Source organism: Pogona vitticeps, chromosome 1, assembly GCF_051106095.1.
Source record: "Pogona vitticeps strain Pit_001003342236 chromosome 1, PviZW2.1, whole genome shotgun sequence".
Lineage (NCBI taxonomy): Eukaryota > Metazoa > Chordata > Lepidosauria > Squamata > Agamidae > Pogona > Pogona vitticeps.
Genome location: NC_135783.1, coordinates 68,610,461 through 68,633,250, shown reverse-complemented (window position 1 = coordinate 68,633,250; position 22,790 = coordinate 68,610,461). Strand labels below are relative to the sequence as shown.

The 22,790-nt window shown below is 39.7% G+C and overlaps 1 protein-coding gene across 4 annotated transcripts in view; it reads left to right on the top strand.

The window, feature by feature from the left end:
* Window positions 1-1,886: 1,886 nt before the first annotated feature.
* The window catches only part of SLC22A3 (solute carrier family 22 member 3), a 34,288-nt gene continuing 13,384 nt past the window's right edge, over window positions 1,887-22,790 (top strand). For 3 of the 4 annotated variants that reach the window (XM_020809061.3, XM_072994626.2, XM_078383213.1), the window contains exons 1-5: window positions 1,915-2,685; window positions 14,028-14,131; window positions 15,877-16,031; window positions 17,288-17,456; window positions 20,232-20,349. In XM_020809061.3, the coding sequence (XP_020664720.2) occupies window positions 2,275-2,685; window positions 14,028-14,131; window positions 15,877-16,031; window positions 17,288-17,456; window positions 20,232-20,349 (957 nt within the window). In that variant the 5' untranslated portion in view covers window positions 1,915-2,274. Of the gene's footprint in view, window positions 2,686-14,027; window positions 14,132-15,876; window positions 16,032-17,287; window positions 17,457-20,231; window positions 20,350-22,790 lie in introns of all 4 variants that reach the window. The other variant, XM_020809052.3, reaches the window with a different exon arrangement.

Here is a 22,790-nt window from a genome sequence, read left to right as displayed (position 1 = left end):
TGTTGTTTTTGCACCAAACAGATCTTTTGGAATTATGGTTGAAAAGTTCAACCTTGGTTTCATCAGACCATAAAACTTTTTCCCACATGCTTTTGGAAGACTTCAGATGTGTTTTTGAAAAATTTAGTCAGGCTTGGATGTTTTTCTTCATAAGAAAAGGCTTCCATCTTGCAACTTTACCCCATAGCCCAGACATATGAAGAACACGGGAGATGATTGTCACATGTACCACACAGCCAGTACTTGCCAGATATTCCTGCAGCTCCTTTAATGTTGCTGTAGGCTTCTTGGCAGCCTCCCTGACCTGACCAATTCTCTTCTAGTCTTTTCATTAATTTTGTAGGGACGTCCAGTTCTTGGTAATGTCACTGTTGTGCAATATTTTCTCCACTTGATGATGACTGTCTTCACTGTGTTCCATGGCATATCTAATGCCTTGGAAATTCTTTTATATCCTTCTTCTGACTGGTACAATTTTTAACAATGAGATCCCTCTGATGCTTTGAAAGCTCTCTGTGGACCATGGCTTCTGTTGTAGGATGTGACTAAGAATATGTCAGGATGGACCTACTAGCATAGCTGATCTTTATTTGGGATTCCTCAGAGGCACTTTAAATGATGGCATAACATACTACTGCATAACAAGTACCCCCAAGCATGGATGCCCCCCCCACCACCCCCATTCATGGACACTGGCGGCGGCAAGCCCCCCCCCGATCCTTGGAAGAATGGTCTTTAAAAAGGTTGGGGACCACTGATCTAAAGCACTTACACCCATTCACTCCCCTTATATACATTGGCTCCACCCCTTATGTCCCACCTTCCGTCACGCTATTGGCAGATGACATGCCGCTACAGCAATGACGGACAGGTAGCTTCCAAGCTACCGTAACAATAACTATTGATTAATAATGATAAACATGGGAAAACAAGAACATAAATAAGACGAAGCCCAAACTACTACTACTGCTACTTCTCAGAGAGGCCTTTCTCTCAGTCTCACTAACTTCACAGGTACATTTGGTGGGGACATGGGAGAGGGCCTTCTCTGTTGCTGATCCTGGACTTTGGAAAGCGTTGTCACTGGCCAGGCTGGCCCCATCTTTGCTGTCTTTCTGCAAGCAGACAAAACCTTTCTCTTCAGGCAAGCTTTCCATCAGTGGAAAGCCTTCGAGAATACATTTCCTTCAGAGACTGGCTACCTGAGTGGGGTTTTTTCAATGGATTGTTGTGCCTTACTGCTTTGAATGTGTTTTTGGTATTATTTTTGTTTACCATTTCTTAGCATGTTATTTGTTTAGTCCTTTTTAGTATTTGTATTCTTACTGTTTTACATATTGTCTTTTAATGATGTACGCCGCCTTGGGTCCTTCTTAAGATGGGTTAAAAATATTTTGAATAAATTATCATGACTACATTTCAATAACCTTTTGCTTTTTGTGACAACTACTTGGCCTTTCTTTTCTTTACATTCTGGTCCTCTTCCTTAATGTTTACCACATTTTCTTATTTTGCTGCTTAATTTTATGCAAATATCTATTTAAGTTATCAAATATGATTGTCATTCATTATTCGCTTAAAGAACTTCCAGGGAATATAGAGAAAAAGGTTGTTTTTTTAAAAATTGTTATGACTCTTCTTTTCTTTTTAAATAAATTTTATCTACTGAGGTTTATTTTAAAAGATCAATAATATCTATAGCACCACTTCTGCTTTCTGCCCTTGTATTTGTTAATTCCTGTTTCCGAAAGAGTTAAGAGTTAAGTGTTGCACAATCTCTTCTTTGGGCAGATAGGAAACATACACCCCCTTCTTTGGGACTGTATGTTTGCCAGCTTTATAGTGAAATCCGAAATTGCTGCGTGTAAGCATTCTGCCAAATTGACATTATAGCTTTGTATTTGTGTCTGTGTCTGTCTGTGTCTGTCTGTGTGTGTGTGTGTGTGTGAGAGAGAGAGAGAGAGAGAGAGTTTGTCTGTGTGTGTGCGTGTGTGTGTGTGTGTGTGTGTGTGTGTGTGTGTGTGTGTGTGTGTGTGTGTGTGTGTGTGTGTGAGAGAGAGAAGGGTGGGGAGACAAAGTTAAACTTTTGTGCCCCAGCATTGCTGCTTATACTACTGGATTACATGTGTGTTGGTAGTGACAGAGAGGGAGGGAGAAAGAGAATACATGATTTCTAAGGAGTCCTGTGTGGAGTCACAAATCTGAGAGCTCCTGCTGCCAATTCTTGGATTCGTCTGATTTTGTGGGGGCAGGGAGAGACGACCACTGCTTATAATGCCGTCTTTTGATGAAGTTTTAAAAGAGGCAGGGGAGTTTGGAAGGTTTCAGAAGAGGGTCTTCTTCCTCCTTTGCCAGACTGGCATAACTTTTTCTTTTCTATTTGTTGGAGTTGTGTTTCTTGGACGAGATCCGCAGCAGTATTGGTGCAGGATCCCTTGTGCATCTGAATTAAGTAAGCATTGTGCCTGGACCTTTGAAGAGGAGTACAATCTTACTGTCCTCACATCAAGACGGGTGAATTATTCATCCCAGTGTAAGAGATATGACTTGCAATGCAACAGCACCTGCTACAGCTATACCGACTCATTATCTCATCTCTCCAATAACAGCTTGGGCAAAGTGCCATTTACTACATGCCAAGATGGCTGGCTCTACGAAGACCCCCATTCAACTATTGCCAGCGAGGTAAGAGGATTTAAAATTACCAAGCTATTTTTTTTCTTAGACGATCAGGGCTGTGAAAACGTATATAAGCAACAAGTGAGAGGGCCAACTGAAGAAAGAGTGGCCATCCATGATTTGTTTTCATGTCTCATATTTCCTGTGACAGCATTTGTAAAGTGCAATCTATAACTTTAAACAGTGGTGTCAGTGCTTAATAGTTAAGGAAATCCCCCCAACGAGGGTTCCAGTTCCTACTGATTTCATGTCTACTGAGTCTGGGTCCATTTCTCTTTACTCTTTGTTGCAGAGGACTAAATAGAGAGGAAAGGCATTTTGAGGATTGGCAATATGGGACAGATGACCCAACCTGAAAACTGTGATGACAGCACTGCACTGATTGGAAGTACCTTTGTAGTCAAAGAATGCTAATAGTGGCCTTCTGTGCAAATTTGATATAATTTCTCTTTGACAACAAAGATGTGTAATTCTGTGTTGGACAACATGGTCTGCATGGCCAAGATTCCAAGTTGGCACCTAGGCACCTCCTGGGCAGAGAGAATGGCAGGAAAGCTCTCTATGCCAGAGACCCAGGACTGTTGCTTGCAATTTCAGTGGCCAACACTGGGCTAGATGGTCAGATTTATATGTTCTCAACTATGAGACATAATTTTATGTCTAAAACCCAGGCTAGTTTAATGTTTTCAGTCTGGGCATAACAATCAAGAAAAAGAAATTCAGAAAAACATGACATTCAATAGCTGAAATCCTATTACATAGTATAGTAGGTCAAACTAGAGTAGGCCCATTGAATAATTAGGTAGGTGAACTCTCTAAGTTGCATTGATTCAGTGGATCTACTTTAGTTATTTACTACATGAAGCAACAGGAATTCAGTCAATATTTCTACAGCCACAATGCTTGAAACAAGAAAAACAGAGCAAATACCACAGAACATCCACCCATCATCTGTCTGTCTGTCTGTCTGTCTGTCAAACCTGGGCCTGGATATGGACTGACAGCCAGTGAAACTACTGCAATAGTGGAATTATATGCTCTGTGTAATGGGTATCATATAGGAGTCTAGTTGCAGCATCTTGCACCAGCTCCAAACACTCTTCAGAGTGACTGCTGATGGTGATCTGGTGGCAATTTTGGACAATTAAAGGTTCCTCTATCCCATCATGGGGTTCCCAAAGACCTCCCCATGGCAAAAGAAAGTCCTAGGGAGTGTCATAAACTAAAAAGAGTAATAGGAACCTTTTGATTCATTTTAATTAAATATTACTGCTGATATAGGATATCATCCACCTCTGTGGCATAATTTTGGCCAGTGTGTCTTACATTTATTTATTATTTGTTTATAGCATTTATGCCATGCTCAAAAGCTGGAAGAACTCTTACACAGCTCCTTCCTTCCTTTTGTATCAGGACAGTCCCTGTCTCTAGGGCTACAGCCTAAAAAGATGGGACAGAAAGGAAAGGAGGATGGGGAGGCAAAAGGAAAATTTTAAAAATTCAGGGGCAAGTTCTTAATATGATGGGGCCTTCAGGTGCAGTGAATGCTAGATGGCAGCTGGAAACAGGTGAAACCTCACAGATCTGGCTTCTCCAGAGGGCTGGTGGCAGCAGTGGCCCTGTGCTCTTCCTTCCTTCCTCAGCCTGGAAGAATGGCTGCTGGTACACACCTCTTGAGTAGGTACGAGCAGGTATACAGGATTGTCCATAAAGTCGTTTGTACTCATTACTAAAGATCTTAACAAGACAGCATAGCATGCTGTAATAAGAAAGTTGTATCTGATCCACCCTTTAAAAATAATAAAACTTTTTAATGTGTAATCTCAAAGGCTTTTAATGTGTGCTTAGAACACAAGGTCCTGGTCCTTTTAAGGTAAAGAACAAAAATAAAGAACAGGGGAGTCCTTATACTCTCTCTCTCCCCCCTTCCCCCTTTCTCTCTCTCTTTCTCTCTCTCTCACACACACACAATTTCTAACCATCATTCTATATCTACCCAGTAGCAATCTCACAACAGATTGCAAGCTATGTTAAAGCATGTTATACAGAAGGAGAAGCAACCATTTATTTAAATAGTTCCAGCTGAAAATCAACAAAGGAAACATTCACCAAACCACTGAGCTATCCAGCCGGCTCATCAAGGTACTGTTCAGTATAGACATGAGGCTACAGGAGCTGATCAAGTATGCAGGTTATGCCATGAACTCAGGTGACACAGATTTGCAATCTGAGCACTGAACTGGGTTACACCACTACACACAGACCACATGGCTCTCTTGTTATGTTTGCAAAAGAACTCTGTCCTCTCGTGATGCAGTCATAGCAATAGCTCTGCAGCAGGGAAACAAGCATGTATTTAAGGTGTCAGGTGGGTAAATAACCCCCTTCACTGGCTTGGTGGGAACCTTAACAACGGTTTTGCAATATGCCCCTTACAATATACATTGCTTTCACAGCAGGCTGTGAGACCACATTCTGCCCTCATTTACAATTCTGCAGATTGTGATTTATAGTTGGGAAATTATCAGGCTGTGGATCCCTGGCCACCATGTTCTAATCATGTTCCTTTTGTCAAAGCAGCTGCAGCTGCTCAACCGATTGAATAATCTGTTGGAAGTCAGTCAGTTAAGGTCTGGGAACCTCACTTCGAAATAAATGTGCTGAAGACTGAGTGTCAAACTCTGAGGGAGACCATGTTGGACTTTTATTGTGAAATCAGCATTTCTCATTCACTGAATGTTATGTCTGAATGTTATATCCAACTTGTAACTATTCTCTATTTTCCTACTCTTGCTTCCATTATTTTCCCCCTGGGAGGGATAAAACAGTCAAGAAGAAAATTAAAGGGTTGCGCAATAATTTTTTATTAGTAGTGCTAGGTGCCTCCCTCCCAACCCCCCAAAAAACACAGGGTGAAAATATATCCGTAAATCTGAAAAAGGCAGTCCTTCTTCCCATGGAGCCCCATGAATTGTATTCGGGAGGGGCTATTGAGGGGAAAAATTACCTCAGAAACCTAAACACCCTCAGCAAAATGCCATTCTCCACGTTCTTGAGAAGCCATGGCAGTTCAAGTCCCATGCAACAGTTATATCTCTTCAAATGGTATAAAAGGGTCAAAACACCCAACTATTAGAATTTCTCCCCCTCCCTGTAGTATCTGTGCTTGCTTGACTGGTGGAAATTATTACATTTATAAAAAACACAAAAATGTGTGATATACACAGCAAATGCTTTTTATTTTGAATATTGTGATAAACTATTCATCACAGAATCATAGAATAGTGAAGTTGGAAGGGGCCTACCCTGTTTCCCCAAAAATAAGACCTAACCTGAAAATAAGACCTGAAAATGATTTTTCAGGATGCTCATAATATAAGCCCTACCCCAAAAATAAGCCCTAGTTCAGTGAAACCCCATTGTGCAGCCTCCAGAAGAAGATGACATGACTGTATCTGAATAAATGTAGATTGTTGTACATGAAAAAAATTAAACATCGCCTGAAAATAAGCCCTACTGCATTTTTGGAGCAAAAATTAATATAAGACCCTATCTTATTTAAGGGGAATCACAGTATAAGGCCCTCAAGTCCAACCGCCTGCCCTATGATTACTATCATAGCAATCATATATTCATCATCATTATCATGTTCCGTTCAGTCATTTTTGACTCAGGGTGACCCTTTTCGGGGTTTTCCACGTGGAGAGTTCTCATTCCCTTCTTCTGGGGGCATTCTGGGATTGTGTAACTTGCCCAAGACCACACAGGCTGGCTCTATTCACAGGAACCCCCAACCTCTGCCATATGAATTTGCACTAAATAATTTACAATGGTACAAAGTACTAAGAAATATTTTAAAAGGGCTCTTTGATTTATCTTTCATGCTGAAAACTAATTCTTCTGCACAGGCTTGAACTTTCTCAAAGTGACTCCACTTTCCGTAATGTCTTATTTATATTACCCTTGTGGACTGTAAATGCTTATAACCACTTGTGTTCCAGATACGTGAAGGTCAGATAACACATTTAAAGATAAATATATAAATAATTGGATTTATATTACCTTCTTTTAAATACTGGACTTTTTGAATGTTTTCCTAGAACATAGTATCTTGATGATTTATTAGAAAGAAATACAGTAGTGGAATATGGCTTTAGTGAGTGTGTGGGTGGGTGTTAAAGGAATCTTTGGCCATTCCAGTTATGACCTCTAGATGTTTAAGACTCTGAAATCTAAGATCCACAATCATTGGCAATGCTGTCTAGTGAAAATGGTCCAAAACATTTGAAAGTCATTGTGAAAGGCTGAGTCAGAGAATGACATATGGGAAAGTTGTATTATTGATTGAATCCTGCTTGGTTTCTTTGCTGTAACATTTTGTTAATCATTAAGACTGAAACAAGAGCACAAACAAAATTTTATTTAAAGGAATAGCTGGGCAGGGCAGGATCAGTAGCCTTTTTCAGATGCTTTAACAAACAGAACTCTGTGACTCTTCAGCCTCAGAATGTGCAGTTCTATGCATGGTTACCCAGAATTTGGACTCTGCATCCATTTCAGAGAAATCACAGATTCCAAACTAAAATTGATCTAATTCACATTGATTTGTATGAGTTATGGCTCAACGTGGAATGGTTAAATTTTGTTCTAGGGTGAAGCAAAGTGAGACATATTGGTTTGTGTTCAGAGCACAACACAAGTTGAATGGGGCATGGATTGCTCCAGACTAGAAATGGGCACAAACTGAACTACAAACAACAACAACAACAACAACAACAACAACAACAACAACAACAACAACAACAACAACAACAACAACAACAACAACAACAATAATAATAATAATAATAATAATAATAATAATAATAATAATAATAATAATAATATAAAAAACCCCAAAATTGGGCTGGTTCATGGTTCAGTTCATGTATTCTGTTTTGCAAAAACGAAATGAAGTGCTGAACTATTTTCCCCATCTGATGCTTCGTTTTGGCAAAACAAATTGCCTTTCCCCCTCCTTGCTGCCCCCGTTGCCTCCCTACACAGTCCTGCTGCTTTCTTCTCTTCTCTCTCCGTTACCGCCATCTTCAGAGACAGTGGCCCGGCTTCACTTCTGGGAGCCAGGTCTGCAGTCTCTGCGCATACACTGGCCTATCAGTTTTACAGTGGTGCCTCGACTTAGGACCATAATCTGTTCCAGAAGATGGTCATAAATCAAAATGGTTGTAAGTTGAGTCAGCATTTCCCATTGAAATGCATTGAAACCCGATTCACCCGTTCCGGCTGTTTTTTTGTTGTATCTAGAGGCACCAGTTGTAAGTCGAAGCATTCGTTCCCATAGGAATGAATGCAAAAGCGGTTAATCTGTCCTCTACCACTAGGGGGAGACATTTTCTTCTTTTAACCTAAGATGACAGGTTAAAAAAAGGGCAGGAAAGGAGGGAGGGAGGGAAGGAACAATGGGGAAAAGAGGAAAGAGGGAAAGAAGGTCATTACTGGGGCACACAGACCCCTCAGACAAAGGTTTGTGTTGTTAAGCACAAAAAGAGAGAAGATAGAGAGAAAGAAGACAATGGGGGCAGTGTTTGGAGTCTAAAACACCTTTTAAACAAAACACATTTTAAACCAAACACTTTTAAAACCAAACACTGCATAATTTAAACCAAAAACCTTTTAAATCAAACCAAGCGCCTTTTAAACAAAGCACATTTAAAACCCAACACATTTTAAACCCACACATTTTAAAACTAAAGAGAGGTCACAGTACACAAACCCTAGGAGCCACAGAATCCAGCAACCATTATTCCAGCAAACAGACCCCCCTCAGCACAAAAAGAAAGCCCAGAGAGAGAGAAAAGACAATTGGGGGGGGGAGACTTGAGTCTAAACCCCATTTTACACCATGCCTGCAACCACAGCCCGTCACATAACATTTTCTGATTTTAAGACAAAAAGACTTTGGGGTCACATTTTAAAACAAAAGAGAAGTCACAGTACACAAACCCTGAGAGCCACAGATTACAAAAATAAATAAATTTTACATTTTAAAATTATAGTCTTCTTTTCACATTTTAAATCGGCACTGCAAGACCCATCAGAGCACAGAAACATAACCCCCCACCTAGCCCAAACCCACGCTGAAAAAACCCTGTACAGTAAATACAGTACTCACCCAGAACAGGTAGTCTCTCTGTTTTAAAAAAGAAAGTCAAAAATCCAAAAAGCAAAAATTAAAGAAAAAAGTACAGTACAGTACCAGGCGGTACAAGGCAGTCTGAAGTCTCTCTCCATATCCACACTCTCTAATCGCTGGGGCAAACGAGGTATAGAGAAGCAGCCTCTTCGCTGAGCAATGGTTAAGTGAAAGCAGTTCAAATTTCCCGCTTTCCCCGCCTTCTCCGTGTTTTTTTCCAGTTGTTAAGTTGAAGCACTGGTTGCAAGCCGAAGCAAAATTTTGCGACTGGAGCTGTTTGTAAGTTGAAATGGTCATAAGTAGGGACATTCGTAAGTTGATGCACCACCGTATTAGGTGTGTACATGCACAGGGACAGCTGGCCCAACTTGGATGTTCCCTAGTAAGTGTGCTACTTGTACAAAATCAGTTATTTTCAAACATAGTAGTCCCATTTAATCAGTGGGATTTACATGAACATGGCATAAGTTCTAGTCTTGGGGGGAATGAAGAAAGGAAGGAAGCAAGCAAGCAAGTTAGTGTAAGTGTTGACTTAACTAGGCCCATAGTTGGACTTAATTGAATTTAGCTCTTAACTATTAGCTTAGTGAGGTGGTTCCCAATCTTGAGTCCCCAAATGTTCTTGGACTAAAACTTTTAGAAGTCTTCCCTTCTAGTTAGACTAGAATTTCTGGGAGTTGTAGTCCCAGAACATCAAGGGAACCAAAGTTAGTAACCACTGGTTTAATAGTAGGATGTCCCCTAATACAGTGGTCCCCAACTTTGGGCCTCCAGATGTTCTTGGACTACAACTCCCAGAAGCCTTCACCACCACCTCTGCTGGCCAGGATTTCTGGGAGTTGAAGTCCGAGAACACCTGGGGGCCCAAGGTTGGGGACCACTTCCCTAATGCATAGTTTGAGAAGTAGGTCATGTTGCTGAGTGTTGCTGCACTGTACCTATGCAAAGGAATGTAGGTAAAATAATGCTTCAAGGCAAGTCTGAAATGTAGCCTTGCCCAAAGATACACCTGGAAGCCTCCTCATATCCCAGATAACAAGCTTTCCACATCCAGGAAAATTACTATGTGCTGATGGTTTTCCAGGCAACAATTCTACATGTACAGTTTTGAAGTTTTACTTTAATAATAATAATAATAAAACAACAACAACAACAACAATAACAACAATAATAGTAATAATAGTAATAACAGTAATAATAGTAATAATACTAATAGTAATCGTAATCGTAATAATAATGAAGAAGAAGAAGAAGTCTGAGACTGTCCCAGCTAGCATGTCAAGGCTGTGCTGGCTGGGGAATACTGAAAGTTGGAGCCCTCAAAAGTGGATTTCTACTTCATCTACTTCTCAATGAATGGATGGTGGATTGCTGGTTGGCTGATGGCCCTGAGACAGCAGCCCAAGAGGAGTGAGAGAGCACATCATTTATTCTACAGTGTTTTTCCCTGAAACCAGGCACAAGCTTCTGGAATAGCTTGCCAATATTCCTAGGTCAAATGAAGCACAAAGCCTGTACTGTTTTTGTTGCAATTTTGACTTCATACTCCAAGGGGGATACATTATGGTGACTTGCCTGCATAAGCGTTTGATAGAGTGAGTATCCAAGATTAAAATGTTCTTTGGAGAAAGATAGTGGCTTTCCTAGAAGAAGAAACACAGTCGTCAGAGACATGACTGGTACACTCCATCAAACACTGATATTCTTTCGATAGGAAAAGTGTCCTTGCAGCTACTTTCAGGACCAAAAATACTCCTTCACCTATACATTTATCATACTTTCCCCATTACTTATTTCAGGACGAAGAGATATACTTACAGTAGGTATGGTCATGTTGCAAAACTGTGCAGAAGCATCTACTTGTTAGGAGGGTTGACATACATAGCTTTTTCCTCTCTGTTCTGACATTTACAGTTGTGTATTTCCCCCCCCCCCCCGCCTGGCTGGATAGCTCAGTACTGTAGTTTAGGCCAGACGTTTGATTCCCCATTGTGCTTCCTGCAAGTATAGCCAGCCTGTGTGGCCTTTGGTGAGCTGCACACGCCCAGGGCACCCTCAGAAAGAATGATAAACTACTTCTGAGTTTTCTCTACCTGGCAACCCCTGAAATTGGTCGCCATAAATCAGAATTGACTTGATGCTACATTGTTATTATGTGTTTTCCCATGGGTGGTAAATTTTTGTGCACTGTTTTTGAAAGCACTAGCAACTAATCCATTTGCATAAATGCTATTTAACCAAAACATGGACTTCAGAGCAGAAAAATAATCTATAGGTCCAAATAAATACTATATAATAATGCAACATTTATTGTATTACCATGTAGCATGGGAATTAAATGTAAGCACACATTTAATTTCATGCAAATACTTTAAACGACCCGTACATTTAAATGTATGGGCACATTTTAAATCACCATGCTATATAGCTTGCCATGTTTTAAATCACCATGCTATAGGGCTTATATTTCAACCCGTCAAATATTATATTGAATAATTCACTATAGGAACTGGCTCTAAAATGAGTAAAGGATGTGTCTGTGAGAAGACCACAGAAACGAAGGGAATTGCTAAACACAACTTTATTGCTTCTGGAATAAGGGAGCTGATCAGTTCTAACATCAATTCCATTAATTATTTCCATTAAAAATCTTGATTAAGGATATAAAGGAGTAACATTTTTTGGGGGGGGGGACAGTATTGGTTTGACTACAGAGGCAGTCTCCTAAGTGTAGGGAAGGTATAGGAGTTTCTTTATACTGAAACACATCATTAATCTCTATAGTTCAGTATTTTTGATGCTGACAATGTTTCCAAGAATTCCATACAGGAGGATGTCCTCTCCTTTTTTATAAGACAAGTCATCTTGGATCAAATCAGAGATCTGTCTACTCCATTATTCTGTTTAAATAACAGCTGACCAAGAGGCCACTGAAAAATAACAAATAGGAAATGAATGCAAAAATGAGCAAAATGAGACCTCTGGGTAGTGTGGGCGGCATATAAATTGAATAAATAAATAAATAAAATAAATATCTCTGGCTTTCTTAGAAAACTGAGATTAGTTATTCTTTTTCACCAGAATCCTGGATGAAGTTAAACCATTTTCAACTCTCAAACCAGCCATTTCAATACAGTGGTGCCTCGCTTAGCGATGTTAATTCGTTCTGAAAAATCGCTGCTAAGCGATTTCATCGCTAAGCGAAACGCGGTTTCCCATTGAAATGCATTGAAACCTATTCAATGCATCTCAATGGGGGGGATACAACAACAAATTAAAAAAGAGTCAGAACAAAGTCAAATTTGGTTAACAAAGGGTTTATTAAGTGCCCTTTATGATTTCAAACATTTTAAACAGTAAACTTTAACTTTATAAATAACAGAAAAACATTTAAAAAACAGCAAACATGAAGGTGTTTAAACCATCATTAAGCGAAACAGGGGACCCAAAATTTAATCGCTATGCAAAGCATGGTCCCAACCATCACTAAGCGAAAATCGCCCATAGGGACCATTGCTAAACGAAGTGCAAAAATGCTGCAAAAAAGTGATTGCTAAGTGATTTCATCGCTAAACGGAGCACCCACTAAGCGAGGCACCACTGTACATCAATGTTTTTCAAGAAGAACTATATTTATGAGCATAGTTTATACAGTTTTCACTGTAAATTTATTCCTTATAGAGCATCTGGAGTGACGAAAAGACTTCAGTGTTATGGGACCATGGAGAAGGCAAATGCAACTTCTGAGTCTGTATATTATGTTTGGGTGGAAATCAGAATTCTATTTCTTACCACCAGAGAAAGACAAGCTGACCAAGCAGTCAATTAATTTTTAAACTGTGCTGGATGTTTCTATTGGAATATTATTCTGATACTTGAGTGTGTTGAGTAATGAACTTGTGCAAACTTAATGCTTGTATCAGTAGCAGCCGGCAAAGCCCAAACAATTAGTGCATCTAAACACTGCTGCTTCCCCACCTTATTCAGTCAGAGATTGAAACTCTAGAAAAAAATGGCTGTTGTAGTTGTAGGTTTTTCGGGCTGATTGGCCGTATTCTGAAGGTTTTTCTTCCTAATGTTTTGCCAGCCTCTGTGGCTGGCATCTTCAGAGAACAGGAGTTGGAACTCTGTCTGTGTTCTGGTGTAGTGTTTGGAATAGTTGAGTTTTTGTAACTGTGAGATCAGCTTTTTGTGCTTTTCAGGAGATTGGGTGATTAAGGTGATCGAGGTGTTTTTTGTTATGGGTGTATTGTTATGATAAGGGGGGAGATGATCTGTCACTGTGATTGATGGGTGTCGTTAGCTAGTCTTTTGTGTGCAGTGATCACTGGTCTTTGTGGCTGGGTAGAGTTTGTTGACCTTTTGTAGACTGTATTTTTCAGTACTGAGAGCCAGGCTTTGTTGAGTTCAGAAGACAAGTTTATTCTCAGTTACTGAGCTCAAAAATTCTAGTCCTTTTACCTTAATCTTCAGTTGACTTAATTTTTAACACACTAAGCTGCCAGGATGTTAATCACTGATGTTAATGTTATAAATCAGAGGACTAACAAGAGAAATGGCATATAATACTTTTGGTTGATTTTGTTGCCTGCAAGTTGCACATTTTGTTACTGGCTTCTCGAAAAGTGTTCTTTTAGGAGACTAAATTACCTTCCCCTAATTTGTACTTCCCGAATGCATTTAAATTTGACTGCTGGCTGGGAATACTGGTATTTTTAGTCCAACACATCTGGCAAGTACTATGTCGGAGAAGGCTGTTCTTAAAGAGTAGCATCTACACAACCTATGCAGTTACACTTTGCTGTTCATCTTCTACCTGTCTTTCCCTCTTTATCCTCCTACCCACATTTGGCACCATATGTGCTATTCACTCACCCTTCAGACAATATGATTGTATAGGACAAAATGGCATGTGAAACATTCCTTTTAAATAACAGCACCATGTACACCAAAACACCTAATTTTGTTCTCACTTGTTACATTAATTTGGAAATGAAACTGTATTCTGGCCTTGTTGCACACAACTAAATCTAGACACCACCCATAGCTAAAATGCTCAGGCATATTCGCTTTTTCTCTTTGTCAACACCAGAAACTTAATTTCTTTCTTCTCTACAGAAACCAATTGATTGTATCTTTTTGCTTCTTCTCACAGTTTGACCTTGTCTGTGAAAACAGATGGATGATAGATATGACACAAGCGCTTCTCAACCTGGGGTTTCTCGTAGGAGGCTTCACTCTTGGCTATGCTGCAGACAGGTATGTTCTCTTTCTAACACCAGACTACAGACCATGTTATCTTTTGTTGCAAATGGGCTGCTGCACATATTATGTTTTATTTGTGGCTTGGAAAACTTACTTTTTGGACTTTGGCTTCTAGAAAACCCCCATTCAATATGGTCATTTTGGGCATGGTAGTCCAAAATGTAATTTTTCTGAGCTCTGCATGGGTATAGTTTTCTAAAAAGTGTATATTTCATCACCACTGTGTGTGAAGATGGTTTAACACTTTTTTAATGGATCGAAATGGAAGAAAACATGATTATTGAGCTCTACATTTCCAGAAAGTCTTTGTTACCTGTAATTTCCTCCCCCAGTAAGGGAGTCTCTTCCCTTGGAGGCCCAGACAGTATTCCTAACTTTAAATTCCCTGCTCTGAGTCCTATGCCTATACTTTAATTCACCACTGCTGCTAACCAGATGCTAACTACTTTTTAAAATTTTCTAATTGAGACACTAGCTCTAATTCTAATTCTCATTCTCTGACAATGACATGTTACTTTTTAAATTTTTAAACTAACCTCTAAATTAGGTTTTATTTAAAACAGACAGGCATAATTTAAAAATAGAAATAGCAGTCAAATATGACATCCCAAAACAATGTACAGTGGGGTTGGCGATTGCAAGTTGTTAATGTTTTCAGGATTGTTGGACCGGGTATGTAGAAATTGTAACTAATAATAATAATAATAATAATAATAATAATAATAATAATAATAATAATAATAATAATAATAATAATAATAATAATAATAATAATAATAATAATAATAATAATAATATTGGCATTGGCATTGGCATTCTGGCACAGTTTTGTTGGCAGTAGAGGCATTGGGGTGGATCCAGTCAATGTTGGGGTGGGAGGCAGAAATATGTCTGGGTATAGAGGAATCCCCTATAGCTCAAACATATAGGCATTTGTCTGGGGAGCCAGAGTTTGGGAGTCAATTCCTCACTATGCCTCCTCGACAGGGGCTGATCCATAGGGCCCCTTCCCATTCTGTAGTTCTAAGATTATTATTAGAAGATTATTAGGGGGAGCTGTGGATGGGGCATTTAGGTCTGATCTAGTTTCAGAAGCCTATCTGTGATGGTGACATCAGGGGGCACTCAAATCTCCTGATGCACTAGATCCAATGTTGGGCCAAAGAAATGCTGCTGTAACCTATAAACCTGTGTCCTTTCCTCCAAAAGTGGGCTGGTTGTGGTTATTGTGTTGTATTTCTAGAAGGCCTAAGCGTGCTCAGCTTAAGACCAACAACTGTTTAATTGTTACAATTTTCTGTTGAAGATCCAGTTCAATTTAAGACTGTCAATTTAATGTATGTTTACTCCAAAGTGAATCCTATAAATTTCTTGAGAACCCAGAAAGCACAGTTAATACTACAATCTTCAACTGGTACAATCAATGTGTCTTTTTGCCTTATCTCATCTCCTGCTCCATTTAGATGATGATCCAATCCTGAAACAAATGTGTGTATAACTGAATCGAAGTACTGCAAAACTGAAGTAATATTATTTGAAGTTGGTAGTGCTGCCAGAAACACTACTGCTGGTGCCAAGTACAGTAAAACAGAAGATAACTGTGTAGAAAGGTGCTCCATTTTATTAGAGGGCCTCCTTTCTATATGCAGAAGGGATGTTTTGCAAGAGATTTTTTTTTAAAAAAATGGTCCCATTCCTTTTTAAATTATTATTTTGTTTTATTTTGTTCATTTTTACAGATATGGCAGAATCATCATTTATCTCTTCTCTGCCTTTGGGGCAGGATTGTGTGGCCTGATTGTGGCTTTTGCCCCAAACATTGTAGTGTTTTCAATATTTCGTTTCCTACAAGGCGTGTTTGGGAAAGGAACCTGGATGACAAGCTTTGTTATTGGTAAGGTGTGTTGCATGTTCACTTGCCCCTCTTGAGGGAGAAGCAGAGGCAGAAAGGGCTTTTGTTGAATTAGATGATTCTCTACCTGTCTTCCAGATGGGGTCAATTGTGAATATTGTTGGACTGCAAGAAGGAGAAGGGGGGATCTTTTAGTGACCAGCCCATCTAAGGACAAACAATTATTTTTTTCTATTCTGGAAGTTACTGGTGCCATTGGTGGTTGAAATCTGGAAAGCAAATAGTGGCATCAAAGGAGTGTTTGTTTTTTGTTTGTCGGGGAAGGAAATATTTAAACCCCTGTTGTGATCCTGATTATAATCAGCCTACTCAGCAGCTGCTAGTCACATTGTAAAAGACAAGACAAGAAAACTGTGTTCATTTAATGCAAAGATTTAATGGCATGTTTAGTTCAAAACCAATGGCCTTACATCCAAATTATCCTTCACAGATAATTCATAATTAGAGCTGAAATCACATCCTTAGGTACACGTCTACAACATACAAAGCAAAGGTGGGCAGAAACCAAGCTTAACCAGGAAAAGAAAGATGTTATGCCTTATGATAGATGTGTGTGTACTTAAGGTATACATTATGACATACACCCTTGCAGAGATGACAGCAGCAAATAATACAAGGGTGCATCATCTCACCTGTGATTAAATCACAGGCTGAATTCAATTGTAATAATTTTGGTTTAACAAACTGTGAGGTATTAGACCAGGAACAGGATTGTGCTTACAAACTCTATTTTGCCTCTCCCTTGCCCTCCTGTTTTCTCCAAATTCCATACCATAATCCAAAACTTTTGAGGTTCATCAAATCACAGTTCCTTAGTTCTCATCAATGAAGCAGCTACGACTGAATCTCAGTCAATCAGGATCCTTGTTTGATATTGTGGATTTTTGTCAGAAACCAAACCAAGTTTCCTGGCAATATAATAGGGACTGTGGTTTAACAACCACTGGAGTTATTGTGCACAGAAGGAGAGAGAGGGGAAAATGGTGGTTGTAAGAGTGACCATACAGATAAAATTCTTGATCCTTTTATCTGAACTAGACCATAGCGTCCAAAGCATCAAACATTTGTGATGCAGATTCTCTTCTGCCTATTATATAGAGAAGGAAGAACTGTCGAGTATTGAGGAAAAACTGTCCATATACAATAACATAGCAGCCAACAACCAAACTTTTCGTGTTTTTTAAAATAAATTACCTGGTTCCTTTCAGTATCTTTCATTTGTCTTTTTATCAATTCAGTAACAGAGATCGTTGGTTCAGATGAGCGGCGGATTGTTGGAATTGTTATTCAGGTCTTCTTCACCATCGGAGTTATAATTCTTCCTGGAATTGCATATTTAATCCCCACATGGCAATGGATTCAGCTTGCAACAACACTCCCCAACTTCTTTTTCCTCTTATACTACTGGTAATTTTGTTGTTACTTTGCTTCAGTTACTTTAGCAGAATGAGACTTAATACAGATTTTAACAGTAAAACTGTAGACTTGTTAAAATGTTAGTAATAAGAATAATTATATGCCATCAAGTCCATTCTGATGCATGTTGAACTTTTCCATAGTTTTCTTGGTATACAATATTCAGAAGGGGTTTACCATTCCCTTCTTCTGGAGACACTCTGGGACAGAGCAAGTTGGAGAAAGTTTCATAGGCTCACTCTTTTCCTGGAAGGTACTGAGGGGGAAATGGCCAGGTAGCCAACTCATCAGTAGTTTACAATTAGTCAATTGGGAGATTGATTATTATTTAAAATATTTTTACCCTACCTTTCTCCTTAAAAAGGATCCAAGGCAACTTACATTATTGAAAGACAATATTTAAAGCTGAAAACAATGAGAATACAACAGCGGTTTACATCATCATAGGCATCCTTCAGTCTCGAGAGACTATGGTAACGTGCTCTGTATGGAGGACTTCGATGCTGTATGCAAAGCTGGAGTGTCCTCTCCAGAGCACGAAGCCTGGGTAAAATAATATGGGCTGAGAAAAAGGCCTCTCCTGATTATCTGAGCCAACTCATAATGGGAGACATGGTCTTTGAGATAGCTTGGACCCAAGTCATTTTGGGCTTTATAGGTTAAAACCAGGACTTTGAATTGTGCCCGGAAATTATCCGCAGCCAGTGAAGCTGCTGTAACAAGGGCATAATATGATCCCTGTCACCAGCCACAGTCAGCAATCTGACTGCTGCATTTTGGTCCCACTGAAGTTTCCACTGGCGGAAAATAGAGTACTGTACATTACAGTAATCCAGCCAGGAAGTAACTAGGATGTGTGTCAATCAGATCTCTCCAGAAATGGACATAGTTGGCACACTAATTTAAATTATGCAAATGCACTCCTGGCCACCACTGAAATCTGGGCATCCAGGCTCAGCACCCATAAGCTGTGCACCTGTATTTTTAGAGGGGGTATAACCCTATCCAGCACAGGCTGCATTCCTATTCTTTGATCTGCCTTATGACTGACCAGGAGCACCTCTGTCTTGTCTGTGTTAAGCTTCAGTTTATTCACCCTCACCCAGTCCATTACTGATACCAAACACTGATTTAGAGCTTTTCACAGCTTTGTTTGCAGGCCAGATGCAGCACTAAAAGATGTATGTTGCTTAGTGGGATAACATTCTGAGAGCAGGAAATAAGCTTTTGCCTTAACCTGTGATGTGACCCTTCAAATTCAACAAGTATGACAACTCACAACACTGCTGATGTCATTCAAATGAACAAATGGTCTGACTTTGTACCCAACATTTCCCCCTGCTCTGATCCGCAGTTTGGGACAGCTGTATACTAAACACTGTCTTGAGGATCTGAACAAAGTGTACAGTGTACAAAGCAGGAGGAATTAAGCCTACATTTCCCAAGCCACAGAGACATATGCATTCTTTCTCCCCCCCCTCCCCGTTGCAGTGTTAGTATCTTTCCTGTCTGTTTCCTACACATGAAGAGCACACAGAGTTATTCAAAGAATAGAAAATGTTTGGATCAAAGGATCATTTAGTCCAGTGGTTCTCAAACATGCGTCCCCAGATGTCCTTGGACTAAAACTCCTAAAGCTTCACTGTTAGCTGTGCTGGCCAGGGCTTCTGGGAGTTGTAGTCCAAGTTGTAGTCTGGGGGACTCAAGGTTGGGAACCACGGACTTAGTCTGATCTGTACACAAGAGACAAAATTTATAAATGGCATCATTTATTGAAATACTTATCAGCTGTGCCTATGGGGTTTATATTGCATATGAAAGAGCAAGAACAATAAGCATTACAGACAGAAAATTCTATTGATCCATGCAGTCAATAATATAGGCTTCCTAAAACAATAAGAAAGTCATATATTGGCTACCTGTATGCTGGTGAGAACACAGGGAGATTTTTGCTTCATTGCTTATTGCAAAGGTTCTTATTAGAACTCAGAGAATCCTAGTCTTCATGTTTCAGTGATGGTTTTCTACTCACTGTGATTAGCACAGGAATACAAGAAGCTGACTCACATTGGTGTGTTTTAGCCTCAGGATATATATATATTGAACAGGCAAGAGGCCTCCAGGTCTCTAAGCAATATTTTTTTCTGAACCACACCTGGGGATTTGAGGTTTGAATGTTAGATCTTCTGCATGCAAAGCATCTTCAGGACTTTCCAATCTGGCCAGCTACAGAAATTGTTGCCCACCAATCTCTGTGCCATGGACACAGAGCTGAGCTGCTGTATGGATGACAAGAGGGATATCACAGTAAATTCAGGAAATTACCACTTTCTGTTGGTTCAGCAAGTATAGTTTCCAGATGTGACAGGTACAGCTTTCCAAATGGGGCAAATATTGTTTCCTTCTAAATTTAGGTTGTGCTTCTCAAGGACAAAACAGCATGACTAAATCATTCACATAATTCATGTACGTATATCTTTATGCACCTCTCAGAACATTAGGGTTATGTGGCTGAATTATGCTCTGTTTTATTCTATATACATTATCAGATTGCTTGCTAAATTTCTAAGATCCTTCATTCCAGTAGTAGAATAAAATTGTGGGAGGGCTAATAAACTTCCAGCTTGCCAGGAAAAATTTTGGAAGGCACAAAAACCTCCTAGGGATATTGATTAGTGTACTGTGTAATTATAGGCAATCAATCTCTTTTGTTTCTTAATATTGTTAGCAACAGCCACGTCCTCATTAACTTTTCTTCTTTGGCAGGCTGATACCTGAATCTCCACGGTGGCTTCTGACTCGCAAAAAAGGAGAAAAGGCCCTAAAAATTGTCCAGTCTATTGCTAAAGACAATGGGAAATGCCTTCCACAACATTTTTCTGAGGTACTTCACTGGCTATATATTCATCTTTTTAAATTTTATGCATTTATTATGCATTAATTTTTAAATATTTATATACTACCATACATCTAAGTGGTGTATAGGATGGTACTGGGGATCTATTTACTGTTTTCAGTACTGCTGTGTCCATTTTAAAAACAAACAACTGACAACTGTATTTTTTTAGATGTTTTTACTAACATTGGCACTGCTGCAAATCCACAGACCCTCTAAGCCACATTCAAGGTGTTGCCTAATCATTGTCATCATGCTTAGGATGTGACTACACAGTGAGGGAAATGTGAATTCATTCTCATTCACTGCCTGTGAAGTCATACTAGGACAGTGGTAGCGAACCTTTTTGGGTTCGCGTGCCCAAACTGGAAAAAAAAAACCAGCGGGTGGGATGGACCGGAAGTTATGTTGACAGAACCGGAAGTAGTGGCAGAAGGGGGAATCCTGGCACGGAGGTGCCTCAAGACCCTACTCCAGATCCGCCGCCAGCGGCAGCTGCTCTGGATCCATCTGTCGAAGCGCCAGCACCGTGGCTGCAGCCACCTTCTCAGGTTTCGCTGCAGTGGGGGGGGAGTAGCATTCTGGAAACTTATGGCTCACGTGCCCACAGAAAGGGCTCTGCATGCCAGCTGTGGCACACATGCCATAAGTTTGCTATCTCTGCACTAAGAAATTCAGGCTGGTTCCATGTAAATGACCACGCTTAAATTGAACTGCTTGTAGTTGTATTTACAGCCCTGCAGATGGCGCTAGTCAAAGAACTGCATTAACAGGCTATGATAATGCTTTTCCTGCCTCGATTGTTTGGTTTGTAAATAAAATAAACAGAAGTGTTGCCCAGGAGAAGAAGCTTTGAAAAAAAAAATAGAGGCCTTGCTGAGGAGAGTATGTGCTGTTTCTCATTTCCCATTGTGTCATCTGATTTCTGGGGGGAAATGTAAATCGGCCTGCCCCAAACCCATAGTATTCCCTGCACTGTTTGCTAATGTAGTCACCCCCTTAAATGGGAAACCATAGCCCGTCCCTCTTTGCCGATTTCTTCATTCAGTCTATCACTACTCTGAAGACTTTCCACATGAGCCAAAAAAAACCTTTAAAACTGAGCAGTAACTTTCTCCCCTTCAGACTGAGAAAGTGATGGTGGATAGAGCAGGGCTAAGCATTCCCATCTAAAATTGTTGACAGACTGGATTTCTCTAACGATGGAATAAGGTGCTGGTCTTCACTAGACGTTAGAGAAATCGGTCACTTTGTACCAGCACTGCAGGTAACATTTGTGTTCCCACTGGAGTCATGTTGGGCTCCACATTCCTCCTTAAAGACGGAAGAGCATTAAAGTATTTCTCAGCTTTCTCAGTTTTCTTTGAAGGAGAAAGTACGAAACCATGCCACTATAATTTGAGGACTGACATCCTACAGCACCTTAAATCAGGACAAAGAAATTGTATAGTCTCTGTCAGCAATGCCTAAAGGGTTTTTTTCCCCCACATACAGACCATAAAGGTCTCTCAACATTACTGTGAAACCCATACTTTTAAGGGATCATGCTGAAGACAGTGCACAAGGAATGTGTTATGGACTCTGTGGTGTCCATCTGTTCAAGCTTCTTTGGTTTGTTCAGCATCCTCTTGCTTTTTAAGAACTTTCACAGCTTTCTGTCTAGGATTGTATCCCTTTTCCCATGTAATAAGATCTTCGCCTCAATTTTAGTATTCACAAGCTAATTTATTCACAGCTACAGCTGGTTAGCTTTCAGGAATATCTGTGGCTTCTAAGTTGCACTTTGGAACCCTTCCAGGGCCCTTTTGGATACACAAGGCCTGTCGTTCTGGGCTCTGAGCCCAGCAAAAAGCACTGTGCTCCTGGAAGTACAATAATGGGAAGATCAAGTACATTTCACATCTCGTGCTCTCCCTTGAGTTTCTTTCCAGATGGAGTGGCTCTAGTTTGCAAAGTAAAGCTGGGAGTTTGAGAAAAATCTACTATATTGTAACCCTTCCACGAGCATTCAGTGCCTTGGTGGTGTCAACCCTGTTATAATTGCCGAGAGGCCAGCTGGCCTTGAAGAGTGTGCCACTGTAGTGTTACTTTCATTATAATGCCTAGTACGTATCTTTTCCATCATATGATAGAGCATGATTTTTTTTCTTTTTAAAAGGATTTTGTAACATTTACCCCAAAGAGGTTATAATTGTGTTTTTAGTATTTTGTGCATCTACAAGTTCTTTCTGCCTGCACACTTTTTGGGAAAGGATTTGCATATATATACAGTACATATATACACACATATATACATATACATACACACACACACACACACACACACACATATACATATACACATATACACATATATACACATATATACATATATGCATATATATAAATATACATAAATTTTATATTTTATATATATATATATATATATA